The sequence below is a fragment of the Procambarus clarkii genome, chromosome 86, assembly GCF_040958095.1.
Source record: "Procambarus clarkii isolate CNS0578487 chromosome 86, FALCON_Pclarkii_2.0, whole genome shotgun sequence".
NCBI lineage: Eukaryota > Metazoa > Arthropoda > Malacostraca > Decapoda > Cambaridae > Procambarus > Procambarus clarkii.
In genome coordinates, this window is record NC_091235.1 from 8,401,745 (window position 1) to 8,420,375 (window position 18,631).

The 18,631-nt window shown below is 40.9% G+C and overlaps 1 protein-coding gene across 18 annotated transcripts in view; it reads left to right on the forward strand.

Annotated features, from left to right (window-relative positions):
- Positions 1 to 18,631, forward strand: part of sls (sallimus) — a 601,134-nt gene that overhangs the window by 555,309 nt on the left and 27,194 nt on the right. For 17 of the 18 annotated variants that reach the window (XM_069317072.1, XM_069317078.1, XM_069317081.1 and 14 more), the window contains one exon: positions 4,091 to 18,484. In XM_069317072.1, coding sequence (XP_069173173.1) covers positions 4,091 to 18,484 — 14,394 coding nt within the window. Of the gene's footprint in view, positions 1 to 60; positions 18,485 to 18,631 lie in introns of all 18 variants that reach the window. The other variant, XM_069317090.1, reaches the window with a different exon arrangement.

Consider the following 18,631-nt stretch of genomic DNA (forward strand, 5'->3'; position numbering starts at 1 on the left):
AAAGTACCATTCAGAACAGAGAGTATTGAACCTGAATTGGTTCACTCAGAGCCAATTCAGGTAACTCACACGAAAGTAGAAGATACATATGAAACTCTTACCACAGAAAAGGGAGAGGAGGTAAAAGCTACAGTTACAGAGGAACTTAAAGATTCCATTACAGTAACTGAAAAGATACCAGAAGAACAACCAACACCTTGGCAACAGGGTGAAAAGGTACCATTCAGAACTGAGAGCATTAAGCCTGAGTTAATACCATCAGAACCTATCCAAGTAACAGACACAAAGACCGTTGATACATGCGTTACTTTCCAGGATGAAAAAAGTGAAGAAGTTAAAGCAATTATTACTAAGGATCTAAAGGATTCTATTACTGTTACTGAGAGACTTTCAGAGGAGCAACCATATCCACTGAAGAAACCACAAAGAGTAACAGCAGATGCCGCTCATCATATGCTCATGGTAATGGAACATGACTCAATTTCCGTGTCTGAAGTTTATGCTAAAGAAGGGGGTACTCAGTTTGAGTCGGAGAAAGCAGAAGTACAGAAGGCCACCGGGAAATTAGAACCGCTAGAAGCTCTGACCACGACTGATCAACGCAGTGAGGAATACTTCTCTCAGCTCTCGGATATGCTCAAGACGACAGAAAAAGCTACTCTTTTGGATCAAGATGCAAAACATACACTAGAGATTACAGAGCAAGTCCCTCATGAAACTATTGTTGATTTGAAGAAAGCACAGCGTGTATATGAGAACCTCAAGTGTGGCCTCATTGAACAAAATGCTGCTCTGACACAGGAAATTTTGGTTCATGATGCAGAGGATACTTATGAATCAAAGGCACCTAAAGTTGCTTTCACAAAACAAACAACTGTAACAAAAGAATCTGAAGCTGTGATCGTTGCAGAGCAAAAACTAGAAGAAGATTCAGTTCAGTGGGAAAAACATCCAGATTTGTTAGAACGAGCCAAGCCAAACGTTCAAGAATTGAGGCACATCCAAGTTTCTGAAACCTTTAAATCGGACAAAGAGGACATTTTCACACAACCCACAGCTTTGAAACAACAAGGAAAGCCTTCGGAAGTCCAGCCATTAGAAGCCCTTACAGTTCTGGGTCATGACGTACAAGAAGATGCCGCCTCGTGGAAGTCTCGCGTAGACAAGGAACAGACAGCTAGAGCATCAATTCTTGAAAACATGTCACTAAGTGTCTTGGAAACACAGCAACATGATTCATTTAAAGAATATAAAGTGGATAAACCATTGGAAGCACATGCGACCCAAATGGAAGGAAAACGAGAAGCTTTGGCGGTGTCCGAAGTTAAGGCTGTGTCTCCTATTCGTGAGATATCAAAAGCAGAAACAAAGGAAGAACATGCAGAGGTTATTCATGCAAAAAATACATCTGTGGTTATTTCATCCTCTGAAGTTCGAGAGAGTGAGGCACCTTTGAAAATCCAGCGCCCATTGGAAATGCATGCAGAGGGATTAAGCTTTGATGCTTACCATCCTTTAACAGTTGCTGATACCGAGGTTCAATTACCAGTTGACATTTTAAGCAAGCCAGAGATATTAACAGGGACAGCAAAAACAAGTTTCATTCCACAAAAAGCACTCGAAGTTCTCGAATCTCAGACTCACCAAAAAGAGAAAGAATTCCTCCCAGCGAAGACGGCAGATATGAAGTTGGAGGGACAGGTTGAATGCAGCGAGTATTCCCTTGAAGTTAGAGAAACCAAGGCTCAATCGCCCATAAGGGACCTGAAAGAAAGCAAGCCTTCTTTAGACATGGCTAGTGCATCATTGATTCCACAGAAGTCTGTGAATGTTTCAGAAGTTTCAGTAAGCTACAAAGAAGAAGAGTTTAAAGAAACTCCCAGATATTCACACGTAGCAACATCAGAACAGCTTCCCGGCCATGAGCCTCTCCATATAACTCAGAGCAACGTTCAGGACAGCACACAAGAATTCAAGCCTATTGCTCCTCAAGAAGAAGTTGCATCTGTGGATCTTAAGGGTTTCCATGCAGCATCTGTGACTGAAGTTCACGCTGAACAAGGTGAAGAGGTATATCAACCTGACAAGCTGCCCGTCACCACTGCCAAAACCGATTTGGTAGAGGGTATGCCGTCCATTATAACTCAAGAAGTCTGTGTTTCGTCATCTGTTCAGGAATTATCTGTTCCTGACATGCCAAAGACCAGAGAAGCTACCACAGGATTTGAGGAAAAGAAAGCTGTATCCATTCATGAAACTGATACTCATGAAAAGGAAGAAACATTTACTGAAGCAAAACCTTTACAATTACAGTTGCAGTCCAAGATCAATGGCGGGCTAGAGCCACTTCTCATAACCGAAGTAGAGAGTGAAGAGTTTACAGGTAAAGTACCACTAGACACGGTGCCCACCATGGAAAGTGCAAAGATTGAACTGACACATGCTACGAAGGTGGCATTGTCATCCGGTGTCCTCATAAATGAACGAGAGGGCTGGCACGAGGAAGATAAACCTGATATCCAAAAGGCCGAAGGTAGTATCAGTGCAGACGAGGCTATTACAGTTTCAGAAACACTTCCACAGTCAGGAACTGAAGAACTTAAGATAGCGCCTCTACCAAAGACTGAGGAGGGAACAGGCTCGCTGGTGTCATCCAAAACGGCAATGATCTCAGAAGTTATCCTTCATGAGAAAGAAGGAATACATAAATCCAGCACTTTCCCGACAATCTCTATACCAGGCCAAACACAGCCTCCAAACTTACCATTAATCGTGCAAGAAACGCGCACTGAATCTAGTTTAGTAGAAATGGTGGACCAAAAGATTCAGCCTTCCGAGTCTGCATCTGTGTCCCTTATTGCACATCAGATCGCCTCTGCTTCAGATGTTGGAGTGAGTGAGAAAGAAGGTATATATAAACATGATAAACCAAAAGAAGATCTTGCTAATGTGGAATATGAAAGCGAGAAGGCTCCCATCCAGGTAAGTGAAACTAGAGCGGAATCGCCCGTCAAAGATTTTACAGATAAGAAGCCACAAGATGCACAGGCCAAGCCATATATCATACCTCAGAAAGCTGTTGCTGTGTCTGAAACAGACACAAAAGATAAGGAAGGAATACTGAAAATGGAGAAACCAGCAACAGTTACTCTGGAGTCTGATATGACCCAGCCTTTGCATCCAGTGACAGTGTCTGAGGTAACAGCTGATTCCAGCATCAGCAAGCTGTCTATTGATAAAGTAAATGAAGAGCAAGCAGAAGCAAGTCATATTCCTCATCGTGCCGCAGCTGTTAGTGAGGCAATGGTTCACTTCAAAGAAGATGATTACGATGAGTTTAAACCCACTCTCGTTGCACCCAAAGAATTCCACACTCCAGGCCACGAGTCCGTCCTTGTAACAGAAACCCGTCCTGAATCTCCCGTTCTAAGGCGCGAAGAAAAGGAAGTTCCGAAGAGTAAAGCCAAAAGTGAGGTCATTTCACAAGATACAGTTCAAGTGCAGGAAATCCGAGTTCATGAATCCGAGAGTGATTTTGAAACCGTCGCACCTGTGCATTCAGTAGGAGAGTCACACAGAATTCCGGAACATATTTTGGCAATATCTACTAACATCGAACCATCTGACTGCCTCCAGAAATTAGCTGAAGCAGATAAAATCGTAGGTAAAACTGCAACCCTTACAGTTAACGCCCAACAAGCAGCAGAAGTATTACAACACGATGTAAGTGAAGCAGGAAATATATTGATTGACGAGAAATTGGAAAGCAAAAAAGCATATCCAAGTGTTGAAGAAATGCAGTCTGTTTCCGTGTCAGAAGTTAGTGCTGAAACGAAAGAACAAAATTACATTGCGGAGAAACCATACGAACACAACGTGGAAGCCAAACCAGTCCTTACTCCCCTCCACCTTGCGAATGTCGCCCATCCTGACATTGCAGAACAGGAGGGTAGCATTCCTAAACTCGACATCCCTAGTACCACCCACGCTAAACTTCACTTTACCCCACACACATCTAAACAAATAAGCGAACAGCAACCAGATATACTTCCAGGCATATTTAAACCGGAACAACCTATTCTGGCTACAGGTAACATTGTATTGGAACAAGCTACACATGTCTCTGGCTCTCAGGAAGTCGTTGTCGAGACTGTAGCTGAAGAGGTCATCAAGCAGACTCCACAGACAAAACAAGCACACCCATTATTTGATACGCAAGAAACTATTTCTGTGACGCAAGTGTCCGTTCTTAACCAAACAGAGCTCTTGGATGACGTTACCAAGCCTATGCCTGTAGTCGCACAGCCAGGACACGTGACCCAGCAGAGCATTCACGTGGAGGAGGCTGATTTACGTGAATCTTCCTCATCCGTTACGTTTGAGAAAACAACTGAACGAACAGCTACGACAGTGTTTGATGAAAGAGAGCATGTTACTGTTTCAGAAGTCAAATCGAATGAACTTCCAATGGATCTGTACGAGAAAATTGTTGAAGGAAAAGCGATACCTGTTATAAAGCCTCTTGAAACTGTCACTGTCTCCTCTGTAACTCTAGCTGAACAGTATGAAGAAACTGAGAGTCATAAACCAAAATTGGAGAAAGCTGAACCTATTACAACGCCACAACAGTGTGCTTCTACTGAAGAGACCGAAGTTCATGAAAGTTCTGGAATAATAGAAATCAAACGTCCAACAGAAGAAAAGGCTACAACTCATGTATCAAAACGTGAATCTGTCATGGTCTCAGAGGTGAAAGCAGAAGAAAAGCCAATTTCACTAAGAGATAGAACACCTTCTCAAGAGAGAGCAAAGAGAGTTATGTCTAAACAAAAGCATGTTATTGTATCAGAAACGTCAACTTCAGAAGCTCCAGGATTTGTCCAGCATATCAAACCTATTGAAGATAAAGCTAAAACAGTTTTATCTCAAAGGGTATCGGTTATAGTATCAGAGGTACGACCTGAGGAGGGTACACGGACAGCCAAACCAAGAACACCGTCTCAGGAACGAGCTCGAAAGGTACTTTCTCAAAAAGAATCTTTCGTCGTTGAGGAAGTCAAAGTCCACGAGGTGCCTAAAGATCTCCCTAAAGGTAAACCTAAGACTGATAAAGCAAAGAAGGTAATGCCACAACAGGAATCTATCACAGTTCAGGAAACAAGAGTTGAGGCACATGCAGGTGACCTTTCACACACAATGCCTAAAGAGGAGAAGGCCATGCAAATCCTACTTAACCAGTCATCTTTATCTGTATCCGAAATCTCAAGTCAAGAAATGCCTGTGCAAATGCCCGAATACAAGCCAGAGAAAACACAATCTGCGAAGACCAAAATAGACCACAGGGAAGTAGTTACAATCTCTGAGGTGACAGCTGATGAAGTGCCTCATATTGTCCCTGAGGAAAAGCGGAAAACAGAAACGGCAAATATGATTCTACCAGACACAAGAGAAACAATCCAGATTTCTGAAGTTTCAGCTCAAGAATCATCAGAAAGTGTCGTACAAGTAAAGACAAAAGAAGAATATGCTCAAGTGGTTGTTAAGCCGACTGAGTCCATCAGTGTTTCACAGACACAGGTTCATGAGTCAGTTGATGACGTTCGTGTAGCAAAACTTAAGGAAGAAAAAGCTTTAACAATCCTTCCACAACAAGATTCCATTACAGTGCAGGAGATAAGTGTTAAGGAGGCCCCACAAGATATTAAAGACCACAAACCTAAAACTGAACAGGCTAAGTCCATATTGTCACCACGAGAGTCAATTGCAGTTGAGGAGATCAACGTCAAAGAAAGCCCTGTATCAGTAGATGACGTGAAGCCAAAAACAGAACAAGCAAAATCTATTATTTCGCCTCATGAATCACTTACTGTTGAAGAAGTAACAGTAAAGGAAACTCCAAAAGATATTAGCGAGGTGAAACCTAAATCACAGACAGCCAAGTCAATTTGGTCTGAGCAGGAGTCCATTTCTGTTCAAGAAGTTACAGTAAAGGATGCTCCAGGATCAGTGAAAGATGACAAGCCAAAAACAGAGACAGCAACATCAATTATTTCGCCCCACGAGTCACTTACTGTCCAAGAGGTGTCTGTCAAAGAAGCGCCAGGAGATATTAAAGATGACAAGCCAAAAGAAGAACGAGCTACTTCAATCTTGTCTCCTCAGGAATCGATCGCTGTTCAAGAGGTATCTGTTAGAGAAGCTCCTGGGTCAGTGAAGGATAGTATTCCAAAGAAGGAACAAGCTACGTCTATTATTTCTACTCATGAATCGGTCACTGTTCATGAAGTGACAGTGAAAGAGGAACCAAAAGATATATCAGATAAGAAGCCAAAGACAGAAAAGGCAACTTCAATTTTATCAGAACAGGAGTCCATTTCTGTGGAAGAAGTCTCTGTAAAAGAGGCTCCTGGCTCGGTGAAAGATTTGAAACTGAAGACAGAACAAGCAGCCTCAATTATTTCCCCGCACGAGTCACTAACTGTTCAAGAAGTAACAGTGAAGGAAGCTCCAGTAGAAATTACTGACAAAAAGCCAAAGGAGGAAAAAGCGACTTCAATATTGTCTCAACAAGAATCGATTGCTGTGCAGGAGGTTTCAGTGAAAGAAGCTCCTTATTCGATGGAGGAAGACAAACCAAAGGCTGAGAAAGCCACATCAATCATTTCTCCACATCAGTCGCTTACCATCGAGGAGGTCACAGTAAAAGAAGCTTCAGGAAATATAAGTGATAAGAAACCTAAAACAGAGAAAGCAATTTCAATATTGTCTGAACAGGAATCCATATCTGTCCAAGAAGTCTCAGTGAAAGAAGCTCCGGGATCAGTTAAGGAAACAAAACCCAAAACAGAGCAAGCAACCTCAGTTATATCACCACATGAATCCCTTACTGTTCATGAGGTGTCTGTTGGAGAAGCCCATCAGGACTTAAGTGACCAAAAGCTTAAGACTGAAAAGGCAACTTCAGTTCTCTCTGAACAAGAGTCTATTTCTATTCAAGAGATTTTGGTAAAAGATGCTCCGGGCTCGGTAAAAGATATTAAGCCAAAGTCAGAGCAAGCAACATCTATTATTTCTCCTCACGAATCATTGACAGTCCAGGAAGTATCAGTTAAGGAATCTCCATCAGAGATCAGTGATAAAAGACCAAAGTCAGAAAAGGCAACATCCATATTATCTGAACAGGAATCTATCTCTGTTCATGAAATATCTGTGAAAGACGCTCCTGGATCAATGAAAGATGCAAAGCCTAAGACTGAGCAAGCAACATCTGTCATTTCTCCTCACGAATCACTGACTGTCCAGGAAGTATCAGTTAAGGAATCTTCAACAGAGATCAGTGATAAAAAACCAAAGTCAGAAAAGGCAACTTCCATATTGTCTGAACAAGAGTCCATCTCTGTTCAAGAAATCTCAGTTAAAGATGCTCCGGGATCAATAAAAGATGCAAAGCCTAAGACGGAGCAAGCTACCTCTATCATTTCTCCACACGAGTCGCTCACTATTCAAGAAGTATCAGTTAAAGAAACACCAACAGACATTAGTGACCGAAAACCAAAAACGGAGAAAGCAACTTCAATATTATCTGAACAAGAATCTATTTCTGTTCAAGAAGTATCAGTAAAAGAAGCTCCTGGTACAGTGGAAACTGCCAAGCCAAAGACCGAGCAAGCAACATCAATTATTTCTCCACACGAATCAATTTCCATTCAAGAAATATCTGTGAAGGAAGCTCCCACTGACATATGTGACAAAAAGCCAAAATCCGAGAAAGCGACATCAATTTTGTCAGAACAAGAATCGATTGCTGTGCAGGAGGTGTCTGTGAAAGAAGCCCCAGGCTCGATAGAAGAAGCAAAGCCTAAAACGGAATACGCAAAATCCTCCATTTCTCCACACGAATCGCTTACAGTTCAAGAAGTGTTAGTGAAGGAAGCGTCAGCAGACATCAGTGACAAGAAGCCACAGACAGGAAAAGCAACTTCCATATTGTCTGAGCAGGAATCAATTGCAGTACAAGAAGTGTCCGTTAAAGAGGCGCCTGGAAGAGTGGAAGATGTTAAACCCAAAACTGAGCAAGCAACATCTATTCTTTCTGAACACCAGTCACTTACTGTTCAAGAGGTCACAGTGAAGGGAGACTCTGCTGAAATAAGTGATAAAAAACCAAAGACTGAGAAAGCAATTTCAATTTTATCTGAACAGCAGTCTATTTCAGTCCAGGAAATCACTGTGAAAGAAGCTCCTGGATCTGTGAAAGAAGACAAGCTGAAACCAGAACAAGCAACATCGGTCATATCACCACTTGAATCACTCACTGTTCAAGAGGTATCAGTGAAAGAATCTTCTGGAGACATAAGTGATAGAAGACCAAAAACAGAGAAAGCAACGTCAATATTCTCAGAACAGGAATCAATTTCTGTTCAAGAAATTTCCGTGAAGGAAGCTCCAGGAACCGTGGCAGATGTCAAGCCCAAAGAAGAGCAGGCAACGTCTATCATTTCTGAACACCAGTCGCTTACTGTTCAGGAGGTAACAGTTAAAGAAATTCCAACAGACATAAGTGACAAAAAGCCTAAGTCAGAGAAGGCAACTTCCATATTGTCTGAACAGGAGTCCATCTCTGTCCACGAAGTGTCGGTAAAAGACGCTCCTGGTTCCATGAAAGATGCTAAGCCAAAGACTGAGCAAGCAACATCTGTCATTTCTCCTCACGAATCACTGACTGTCCAGGAAGTATCGGTTAGGGAAGTTCCAACAGAGATCAGTGACAAAAAACCAAAGTCAGAAAAGGCAACATCCATATTGTCTGAACAAGAGTCCATCTCTGTTCAAGAAATATCTGTGAAAGAAGCTCCAGGTTCCATGAAAGATGCGAAGCCAAAAACTGAGCAAGCAACATCTGTCATTTCTCCTCACGAATCACTGACAGTCCAGGAAGTGTCTGTTAAGGAAGCTCCAACAGAATTAAGTGACAGAAAACCCAAAGAAGAGAAAGCAACTTCAATATTATCTGAACAGGAATCCATCTCTGTCCAAGAAGTATCGGTGAAAGAAGCTCCTGGATCTGTAAAAGATTTAAAACTAAAGACGGAACAAGCCACTTCTGTCATTTCTCCTCACGAATCACTGACCGTCCAAGAGGTATCTGTTAAAGAAGCTCCAACAGAGATCAGTGACAAAAAGCCAAAGACAGAACAAGCAACATCTATATTATCTGAACAGGAATCCATTTCCATCCAGGAAATATCTGTGAAAGAAGCGCCTGGTTCCCTGAAAGATGAGAAGCCCAAGTCAGAGCAAGCAACATCCATCCTTTCTGAACATCAGTCACTCACTGTTCAAGAAGTTACGGTGAAGGAAGCTCCGGCAGATATAAGTGATGTGAAGCCCAAGACTGAAAAAGCAACATCAATTTTGTCTGAACAAGAGTCCATCTCTGTTCAAGAAATATCTGTGAAAGAAGCTCCAGGTTCAATGAAAGATGCAAAGCCTAAGACTGAGCAAGCAACATCTGTCATTTCTCCTCACGAATCACTGACTGTCCAGGAAGTGTCGGTTAAGGAAGTTCCAACAGAGATCAGTGACAAAAAACCAAAGTCAGAAAAGGCAACTTCAATATTGTCAGAACAAGAATCCATCTCTGTCCACGAAGTGTCGGTGAAAGAATCTCCTGGTTCCATGAAAGATGCTAAGCCAAAGACTGAGCAAGCAACATCTGTAATTTCTCCTCACGAGTCACTGACTGTCCAGGAAGTGTCTGTTAAGGAATCTCCAACAGAATTAAGTGACAAAAAGCCTAAGGAAGAGAAAGCAACTTCAATTTTGTCTGAACAGGAATCCATTTCTATTCAAGAAGTGTCTGTGAAAGAAGTTCCTGAATCGATGAAAGATCTGAAACCAAAGACAGAACAAGCAACATCTGTTATTTCAGAACTCTTGTCCCTTTCTGTTCAAGAGGTATCAGTGAAAGAATCCCCTGGAGATCTTAGTGATAAAAAACCAAAGACAGAAAAGGCAACTTCCATTCTGTCCGAACAGGAGTCTATCTCTGTCCAGGAAATATCTGTTAAAGAAGCTCCTGGTTCAGTGGAAGAAGTTAAGCCAAAGACTGAACAAGCAACATCCATTATTTCCCCACATATGTCATTAACAGTTCAGGAGGTAACAGTAAAGGAAGTTCCAGCAGATATAAGTGATGTAAAACCAAAGTCAGAAAAGGCAACTTCAATATTGTCTGAACAAGAGTCCATCTCTGTTCAAGAAATATCTGTGAAAGAAGCTCCTGGTTCAATGAAAGATGCCAAGCCAAAGACTGAACAAGCAACATCTGTCATTTCTCCTCACGAATCACTTACTGTCCAGGAAGTGTCGGTTAGGGAAGTTCCAACAGAGATCAGTGACAAAAAACCAAAATCAGAAAAGGCAACTTCTATATTGTCGGAACAGGAGTCCATCTCTGTTCAAGAAATCTCTGTGAAAGAAGCTCCAGAATCAATGAAAGATGCAAAGCCAAAGACTGAGCAAGCAACATCTGTAATTTCTCCTCACGAATCACTGACAGTCCAGGAAGTGTCTGTTAAGGAAGTTCCAACAGAGATCAGTGACAAAAAACCAAAGACAGAGAAGGCAACTTCCATATTATCTGAACAAGAATCCATCTCTGTCCAAGAAGTATCGGTGAAAGAAGCTCCTGGATCTGTAAAAGACTTAAAACCAAAGACGGAACAAGCCACTTCTGTCATTTCTCCTCACGAATCACTGACCGTCCAAGAGGTATCTGTTAAAGAAGCTCCGACAGAGATCAGTGACAAAAAGCCAAAGACAGAACAAGCAACATCTGTATTATCTGAACAGGAATCCATTTCCATCCAGGAAATATCTGTGAAAGAAGCGCCTGGTTCCCTGAAAGATGAGAAGCCCAAGTCAGAGCAAGCAACATCCATCCTTTCTGAACATCAGTCACTCACTGTTCAAGAGGTTACGGTGAAGGAAGCTCCAGCAGATATAAGTGATGTGAAGCCCAAGACAGAAAAAGCAACATCAATTTTGTCTGAACAAGAGTCCATCTCTGTTCAAGAAATATCTGTGAAAGAAGCTCCAGGTTCAATGAAAGATGCTAAGCCAAAGACTGAGCAAGCAACATCTGTCATTTCTCCTCACGAATCACTAACTGTCCAGGAAGTGTCGGTTAGAGAAGTTCCAACAGAGATCAGTGACAAAAAACCAAAGTCAGAAAAGGCAACATCCATATTGTCTGAACAAGAGTCCATCTCTGTTCAAGAAATATCTGTGAAAGAAGCTCCAGGTTCAATGAAAGATGCCAAGCCAAAGACTGAACAAGCAACATCTGTCATTTCTCCTCACGAATCACTGACAGTCCAGGAAGTGTCTGTTAAGGAAGCTCCAACAGAATTAAGTGACAGAAAACCCAAAGAAGAGAAAGCAACTTCAATATTATCTGAACAGGAATCCATTTCTGTTCAAGAAGTGTCAGTGAAAGAAGCTCCTGAATCGATGAAAGAGGCAAAACCAAGGACAGAACAAGCAACATCTGTTATTTCAGAACTTCTGTCCCTTTCTGTCCAGGAAGTATCGGTGAAAGAATCTCCTGAAGATTTTAGTGACAAAAAACCAAAGACAGAAAAGGCAACTTCCATTCTGTCCGAACAGGAGTCTATCTCTGTCCAGGAAATATCTGTTAAAGAAGCTCCTGGTTCAGTGGAAGAAGTTAAGCCAAAGACTGAACAAGCAACATCCATTATTTCCCCACATATGTCATTAACAGTTCAGGAGGTAACAGTAAAGGAAGTTCCAGCAGATATAAGTGATGTAAAACCAAAGTCAGAAAAAGCAACTTCCATATTGTCTGAACAAGAGTCCATCTCTGTTCAAGAAATATCTGTGAAAGAAGCTCCTGGTTCAATGAAAGATGCCAAGCCAAAGACTGAGCAAGCAACATCTGTTATTTCTCCTCACGAATCACTTACTGTCCAGGAAGTGTCGGTAAGGGAAGTTCCAACAGAGATCAGTGACAAAAAACCAAAGACAGAAAAGGCAACTTCAATATTGTCAGAACAAGAGTCTATCTCTGTTCAAGAAATATCTGTGAAAGAAGCTCCTGGTTCAATGAAAGATGCGAAGCCAAAGACTGAACAAGCAACATCTGTTATTTCTCCTCACGAATCACTTACTGTCCAGGAAGTGTCGGTTAGGGAAGTTCCAACAGAGATCAGTGACAAAAAACCAAAGTCAGAAAAGGCAACTTCCATATTGTCAGAACAAGAGTCCATCTCTGTCCAAGAAATATCTGTGAAAGAAGCTCCTGAATCGATGAAAGATGCTAAGCCAAAGACTGAGCAAGCAACATCTGTCATTTCTCCTCACGAATCACTGACCGTCCAGGAAGTGTCTGTTAAGGAACTTCCCACGGAGATCAGTGACAAAAAACCAAAGACAGAAAAGGCAACTTCTATATTGTCTGAACAGGAGTCTATCTCAGTTCAAGAAATATCTGTGAAAGAAGCTCCTGGATCAATGAAAGATGCTAAACCAAAGACTGAGCAAGCAACATCTGTCATTTCTCCTCACGAGTCACTGACTGTCCAGGAAGTGTCTGTTAAAGAAGTTCCAACTGACATAAGTGAAACAAAACCAAAAACAGAGAAAGCAACTTCAATATTATCTGAACAGGAATCCATTTCTATCCAAGAAGTGTCAGTGAAAGAAGCTACAGGATCAATGAAAGATGCAAAGCCAAAGACAGAACAAGCAACGTCTGTTATTTCTGAACTTTTGTCACTTACAGTTCAAGAAGTATCAGTGAAAGAATCTCCTGAAGATTTTAGTGATAGGAAACCAAAGACAGAGACAGCAACTTCTATTTTGTCTGAGCAGGAATCTATTTCTGTTCAAGAAATTTCTGTTAAAGAGGCTCCATGTTCAATGGAAGAAGTGAAGCCAAAAACAGAACAAGCAACAACAATTATTTCCCAGCACGAATCTTTAACAGTTCAAGAAGTAGCTGTGAAAGAGGTTCCTACTGATATAAGTGATAAAAAACCACAAACACAACAGGCAACATCAGTATTCTCTCCTCAAGAATCTATTTCTGTTCAAGAGGTTTCTGTGAAAGAGGCTCCTGGTGCAGTTAAAGATTCTAAGCCTAAAACAGAACATGCAAAATCTACCATCTCTCCACTTGAATCACTTACTGTTCAGGAAATAACAGTAAAGGAATCTCCCAGAGATATAGAGGAGTTGAAACCAAAAACTGAGAAAGCAACTTCTGTATTATCTGAGCAAGAGTCTATATCTGTTGAGGAGATTTTGGTGAAAGATGTTCCTGGATCAATGGATGATTTGAAGTTCCATACAGAACAGGCAACCTCTGTTATTTCCCCTCACCAATCACTTACTGTTGAAGAGATCACTGTAAAGGAAACTCCAAAAGATTTAGCTGATGAAAAACCTAAAACAGAGATTGCCAAATCCCTTCTGCTGCCACAGGATTCCATAGCTGTACAGGAGGTCTCGGTTAAAGAGGCTCCAGTTGATATTAAAGAACTGAAGCCAAAATCCGAAACAGCAAAACCAGTTGTGAGTACCCAGGAATCTCTTTCAGTAAGTGAGGTTCAAGTTGAAGGACAGACTCAAGAAATGGTTACTCCGAAACAGATAAGTGAAACTGCAAGGGTTAGTGTCACAAAGAAAGACTCTGTTCAGGTTCTTGAGGTGTCTTCAGAACTCGCTCCAGATGATATTCCCGAAACCAGGTTGATTGAAGACAAAGCAAAGGTTACTGTCACTGAGAATTTGCAGCGTGCAGATCAGGAAGATGTAATTGTTTTAAGAGGCCCTACAAAGGAAAAGAAAATAATAGAAGTCGTTGAAGAATCAGATGAAGAACTTGTTAAAGAAATACCTGAGGTGAAGGAAGAGGAAATTGTTGAGGAACAATTTAAGCTAAAACCCAAAACTAAAAAGAAGGTCAAAGAAGAGATCACCGAGGAAGTCATAATCAAGAAACCAGAGGAGAAAGAAGAAGTCATCGAGGAAGTAATTAAGAAGCCAGATGAGATAGAAGTCACTGAAGAGGTGATGATCAAGAAAAAACCAAAGAAAAAGACTGAAGTTACAACTGAAGAAGTTGTCGAAGAAGTCACAATAAAGAAACCAGAGGTTATTGAAGAAGTAACAGTTAAAAAACCAGAAGAAAAGATTGAGGAAATTACAGAGGAAGTGACCATCAAGAAACCAGAAGAGAAGGTTGTTGAAGAAATCACTGAGGAAGTGCAGATAAAGAAGAAGCCCAAGAAGAAACCTGAACCGAAAATTGAAGAAGTAACTGAAGAAGTTACACTAAAGAAACCAGAGGAGAAGATTGCCGAAGAAGTCACCGAAGAAATAGTCGTCAAGAAAGCAGAAGAGAAGGTTGAAGAAGTGACTGAGGAAGTACAGATCAAGAGGAAACCAAAGAAGAAACCTGAACCCAAAATTGAAGAAGTTACCGAAGAAGTCACAATTAAGAAACCAGAGGAGGTTACTGAAGAAGTAGTCATTAAAAAGCCAGAAGAGGTGGTTCATGAAGAAGTCTCTGAAGAAGTAACCATTAAGAAACCGGAGGAGAAGGTTGTCGAAGAAGTCACTGAGGAAGTGCAGATAAAGAAGAAGCCCAAGAAGACACCTGAACCAAAGATTGAAGAAGTTACTGAAGAAGTTACATTAAAGAAACCAGAGGAGAAGGTTGTTGAAGAAGTCACTGAGGAAGTGAAGATCAAGAGGAAACCAAAGAAGAAACCTGAACCAAAGATTGAAGAAGTTACTGAAGAAGTCACAATCAAGAAACCAGAGGAGAAAGTTATTGAGGAAGTCACTGAAGAGGTAGTCATCAAGAAACCAGAGGAGAAGGTTCATGAGGAGGTCTCTGAGGAAGTAACCATCAAGAAACCAGAAGAAAAGATCGTTGAAGAAGTCACTGAAGAAGTGAAGATCAAGAGAAAACCAAAGAAGAAGCCTGAACCAAAGATTGAAGAAGTTACAGAAGAAGTCACACTCAAGAAACCCGAAGAGAAGGTTATCGAAGAAGTCACTGAAGAAGTAGTAATTAGGAAGCCTGAAGAGAAGGTGGTTGAAGAAGTCTCTGAAGAAGTAACCATCAAGAAACCAGAGGAGAAGGTTGTTGAAGAAGTCACTGAAGAAGTCAAGATCAAGAGAAAACCAAAGAAGAAGCCTGAACCAAAGATTGAAGAAGTTACAGAAGAAGTCACACTCAAGAAACCCGAAGAGAAGGTTATCGAAGAAGTCACTGAAGAAGTAGTAATTAGGAAGCCTGAAGAGAAGGTGGTTGAAGAAGTCTCTGAAGAAGTAACCATCAAGAAACCAGAGGAGAAGGTTGTTGAAGAAGTCACTGAAGAAGTCAAGATCAAGAGAAAACCAAAGAAGAAGCCTGAACCAAAGATTGAAGAAGTTACAGAAGAAGTCACACTCAAGAAACCCGAAGAGAAGGTTATCGAAGAAGTCACTGAAGAAGTAGTAATTAGGAAGCCTGAAGAGAAGGTGGTTGAAGAAGTCTCTGAAGAAGTAACCATCAAGAAACCAGAGGAGAAGGTTGTTGAAGAAGTCACTGAAGAAGTGAAGATCAAGATGAAACCGAAGAAGAAACCTGAACCAAAGATTGAAGAAGTTACAGAGGAAGTCACTATCAAGAAACCAGAAGAAAAGGTTGAAGAAGTCACTGAAGAAGTGAAGATCAAGAGGAAACCAAAGAAGAAACCTGAACCAAAGATTGAAGAAGTTACAGAAGAAGTCACAATCAAAAAACCAAAGGAGAAGGTGGTTGAAGAAGTTACTGAAGAAGTAGTCATTAAGAAACCAGAAGAGAAGGTACCTGAAGAAGTGTCTGAAGACGTAACCATCAAGAAACCAGAAGAAAAGGTTGTTGAAGAAGTCACTGAAGAAGTGAAGATCAAGATGAAACCGAAGAAGAAACCTGAACCAAAGATTGAAGAAGTTACCGAAGAAGTCACTATCAAGAAACCAGAAGAGAAGATTGACGAAGAAATCACTGAGGAAGTACAAATTAAAAGAAAACCAAAAAAGAAACCTGAACCAAAGATTGAAGAAGTTACAGAAGAAGTCACAATTAAGAAACCAAAGGAGAAGGTGGTTGAAGAAATTACTGAAGAAGTAGTCATCAAGAAACCAGAGGAGAAGGTGCCTGAAGAAGTCTCTGAAGAAGTAACCATCAAGAAACCAGAAGAAAAGGTTGTTGAAGAAGTCACTGAAGAAGTGAAGATCAAGATGAAACTGAAGAAGAAACCTGAACCAAAGATTGAAGAAGTTACCGAAGAAGTCACTATCAAGAAACCAGAAGAGAAGATTGACGAAGAAATCACTGAGGAAGTACAAATTAAAAGAAAACCAAAAAAGAAACCTGAACCAAAGATTGAAGAAGTTACAGAAGAAGTGACTCTCAGAAAGCCTAAAGAAGAGGCTATTGAAGAAATAACCGAAGAGGTAACCATCAAGAAACCGGAGGAAAAGATAGAAGAGGTTTCTGAGGAAGTAACCATTAAGAAGCCAGAGGAGAAGGTTGTCGAAGTAGTTACAGAAGAAGTTAAAATCAAAATGAAACCAAAGAAAAAGCCTGAATTTAAGGTTGAGGAAGTTTCCGAAGAGATTACCATTAAGAAACCGGAAGAGGAGGTTGCTGAAGAAGTCCAGATTAGGAAACCAAAGAAAAAATCTGTCTTCAAGACCGAAGAAATTAGTGAGGAAATAACTCTCCAAAAACCAAAAGAGAAGGTTGAAGAAGTAACTGAAGAAGTGACACTTAAGAGGCCTGAAGAGAAAATCGTTGAAGAAGTGTCTGAAGAAGTGACCATTAAGAAGCCTGATGAGAAGGTTGTTGAAGAAGTAACAGAGGAAGTACAGATCAAAATGAAACCAAAGATGAAACCGAAGTATGAAGTCGAAGAAGTTACAGAGGAAATGACGATCAAACAACCAGAAGAAGAGGTTGAAGAAATTACTGAGGAGGTTAGATTCAAGCTAAAGCCTAAGAAGAAACCCGAACCTAAATATGAGGAAGTTTCTTCAGAGGTAACAATTATGAGAAAGCGTGAAGACAAAGTAGAGGAAGTTGTTGAAGATGTTCATATAAAGATGAAACCAAAAGAGAAACCTCAGGAGAAGTTTGATGATGTATCAGAAGAAATAACAATATCAAAACCTGAAACTAAAGAGCAAGTGACTGAAGAAATTACTGAAGATGTGCAGATAAAGCTGAAACCCAAAAAGAAGCCTGATATTAGGACCGAAGAAGTAACTGAGGAAGTCACAATCATAAGAAAAGAGGAACCAAGTGAGGAAGAAGAAGATATTTCCGAAACTGTTCAGATTAAGCGAAAACCAAAAAGAAAAATTACAACCAAGGAAGAAGAAGTTACGGAAGTTACGATACAGAAACCAAAGCCAAAGGAGGAGCCTGTTGAAGAAGTTACCGAGGAGTTTATGCTCAAGAGGCCAAAACCAAAGAAACCAGAGGAGCCTCAGCAGGAGGTGTCGGAAGAGGTAACCATAAAGCAAGAGTCTCCTGAGCCAACTGTAACAGAAGAGGTGACAGAAGAAGTGAGCTTTAGGGTGAAACCCAAAAGGAAGAAGCCAATTGTTACTGAAGAAATCAGTGAGGAGTTTACCTTGAGGAAACCGAAGGAGCCAGAGGAAGAAGGGCCTTACGAAGTGAGCGAAGAAGTTACTATAAAGAGAAAACCAAAGCCCTTCATAAGAGAAACTCAAGAAATATCAGAAGAAGTTGAAATGAAATTAACAGAACCTGAAGATTTCACACATGAAGAAACAACCGAAGATGTGAAAATTAAAATGAAGCGACCTAAGAAGAAATATTCAGTGACAGAGGAAACCATAGACTCAAAGATGGTGATCCAGGAGTCTGATGAAGAGGAACCAGAGGTTATATATGAGGAATTAGAAGATGTGGTATATCAAAAGAAAATAATCAAAGATGGCACTGAAATTGCACAGGAATTTGTTCAGCTTAGAAAGAAAAAGCCCAAAAAATCGGTGACAGTTCGAGATGAAGGGGAAGAAACTGTGGTTATCAAAAAATCGATCACAGACGAGACTGATGCGGGTCCAAAACACGAAGATATTGAAGAGTCGTTCCAATTAAGGCTGCCAAGAAAAAAGAAGTACAAAGTGGAGGAAGAGGAGGAGGTTGAGGTAGGTGTCAAAATCAGAAGAGAACCAACATTCGAGGTTCGGGAAGATGTAGAAGAAAGCTTCAGAATAAAAACTATGGAGCCCGAAGAGGAGCCAGAGGAGGAATACGAGGAGCGCGACGTTGAGGGTAAATTCACCTTTGATCTGCCTAGGAAAAAAATACAGAAGCGAACCGAGGAAATTGAATACACCCAAAAGGTCAAGCTTCCTCCCCTACCCAAACAACCTCCCGTCTTCACCCAAGGTTAGAGATCCTGAAGGAGTCTTGTATTACTCCTAATATACTCACAATCCAATTAATCTCATCTCTACTCTTTATTTACTTGTATATATTTATATATGTATTTACATATATGATTTGCCTTTTTTTTTATTTGCCCATGCAAAACTT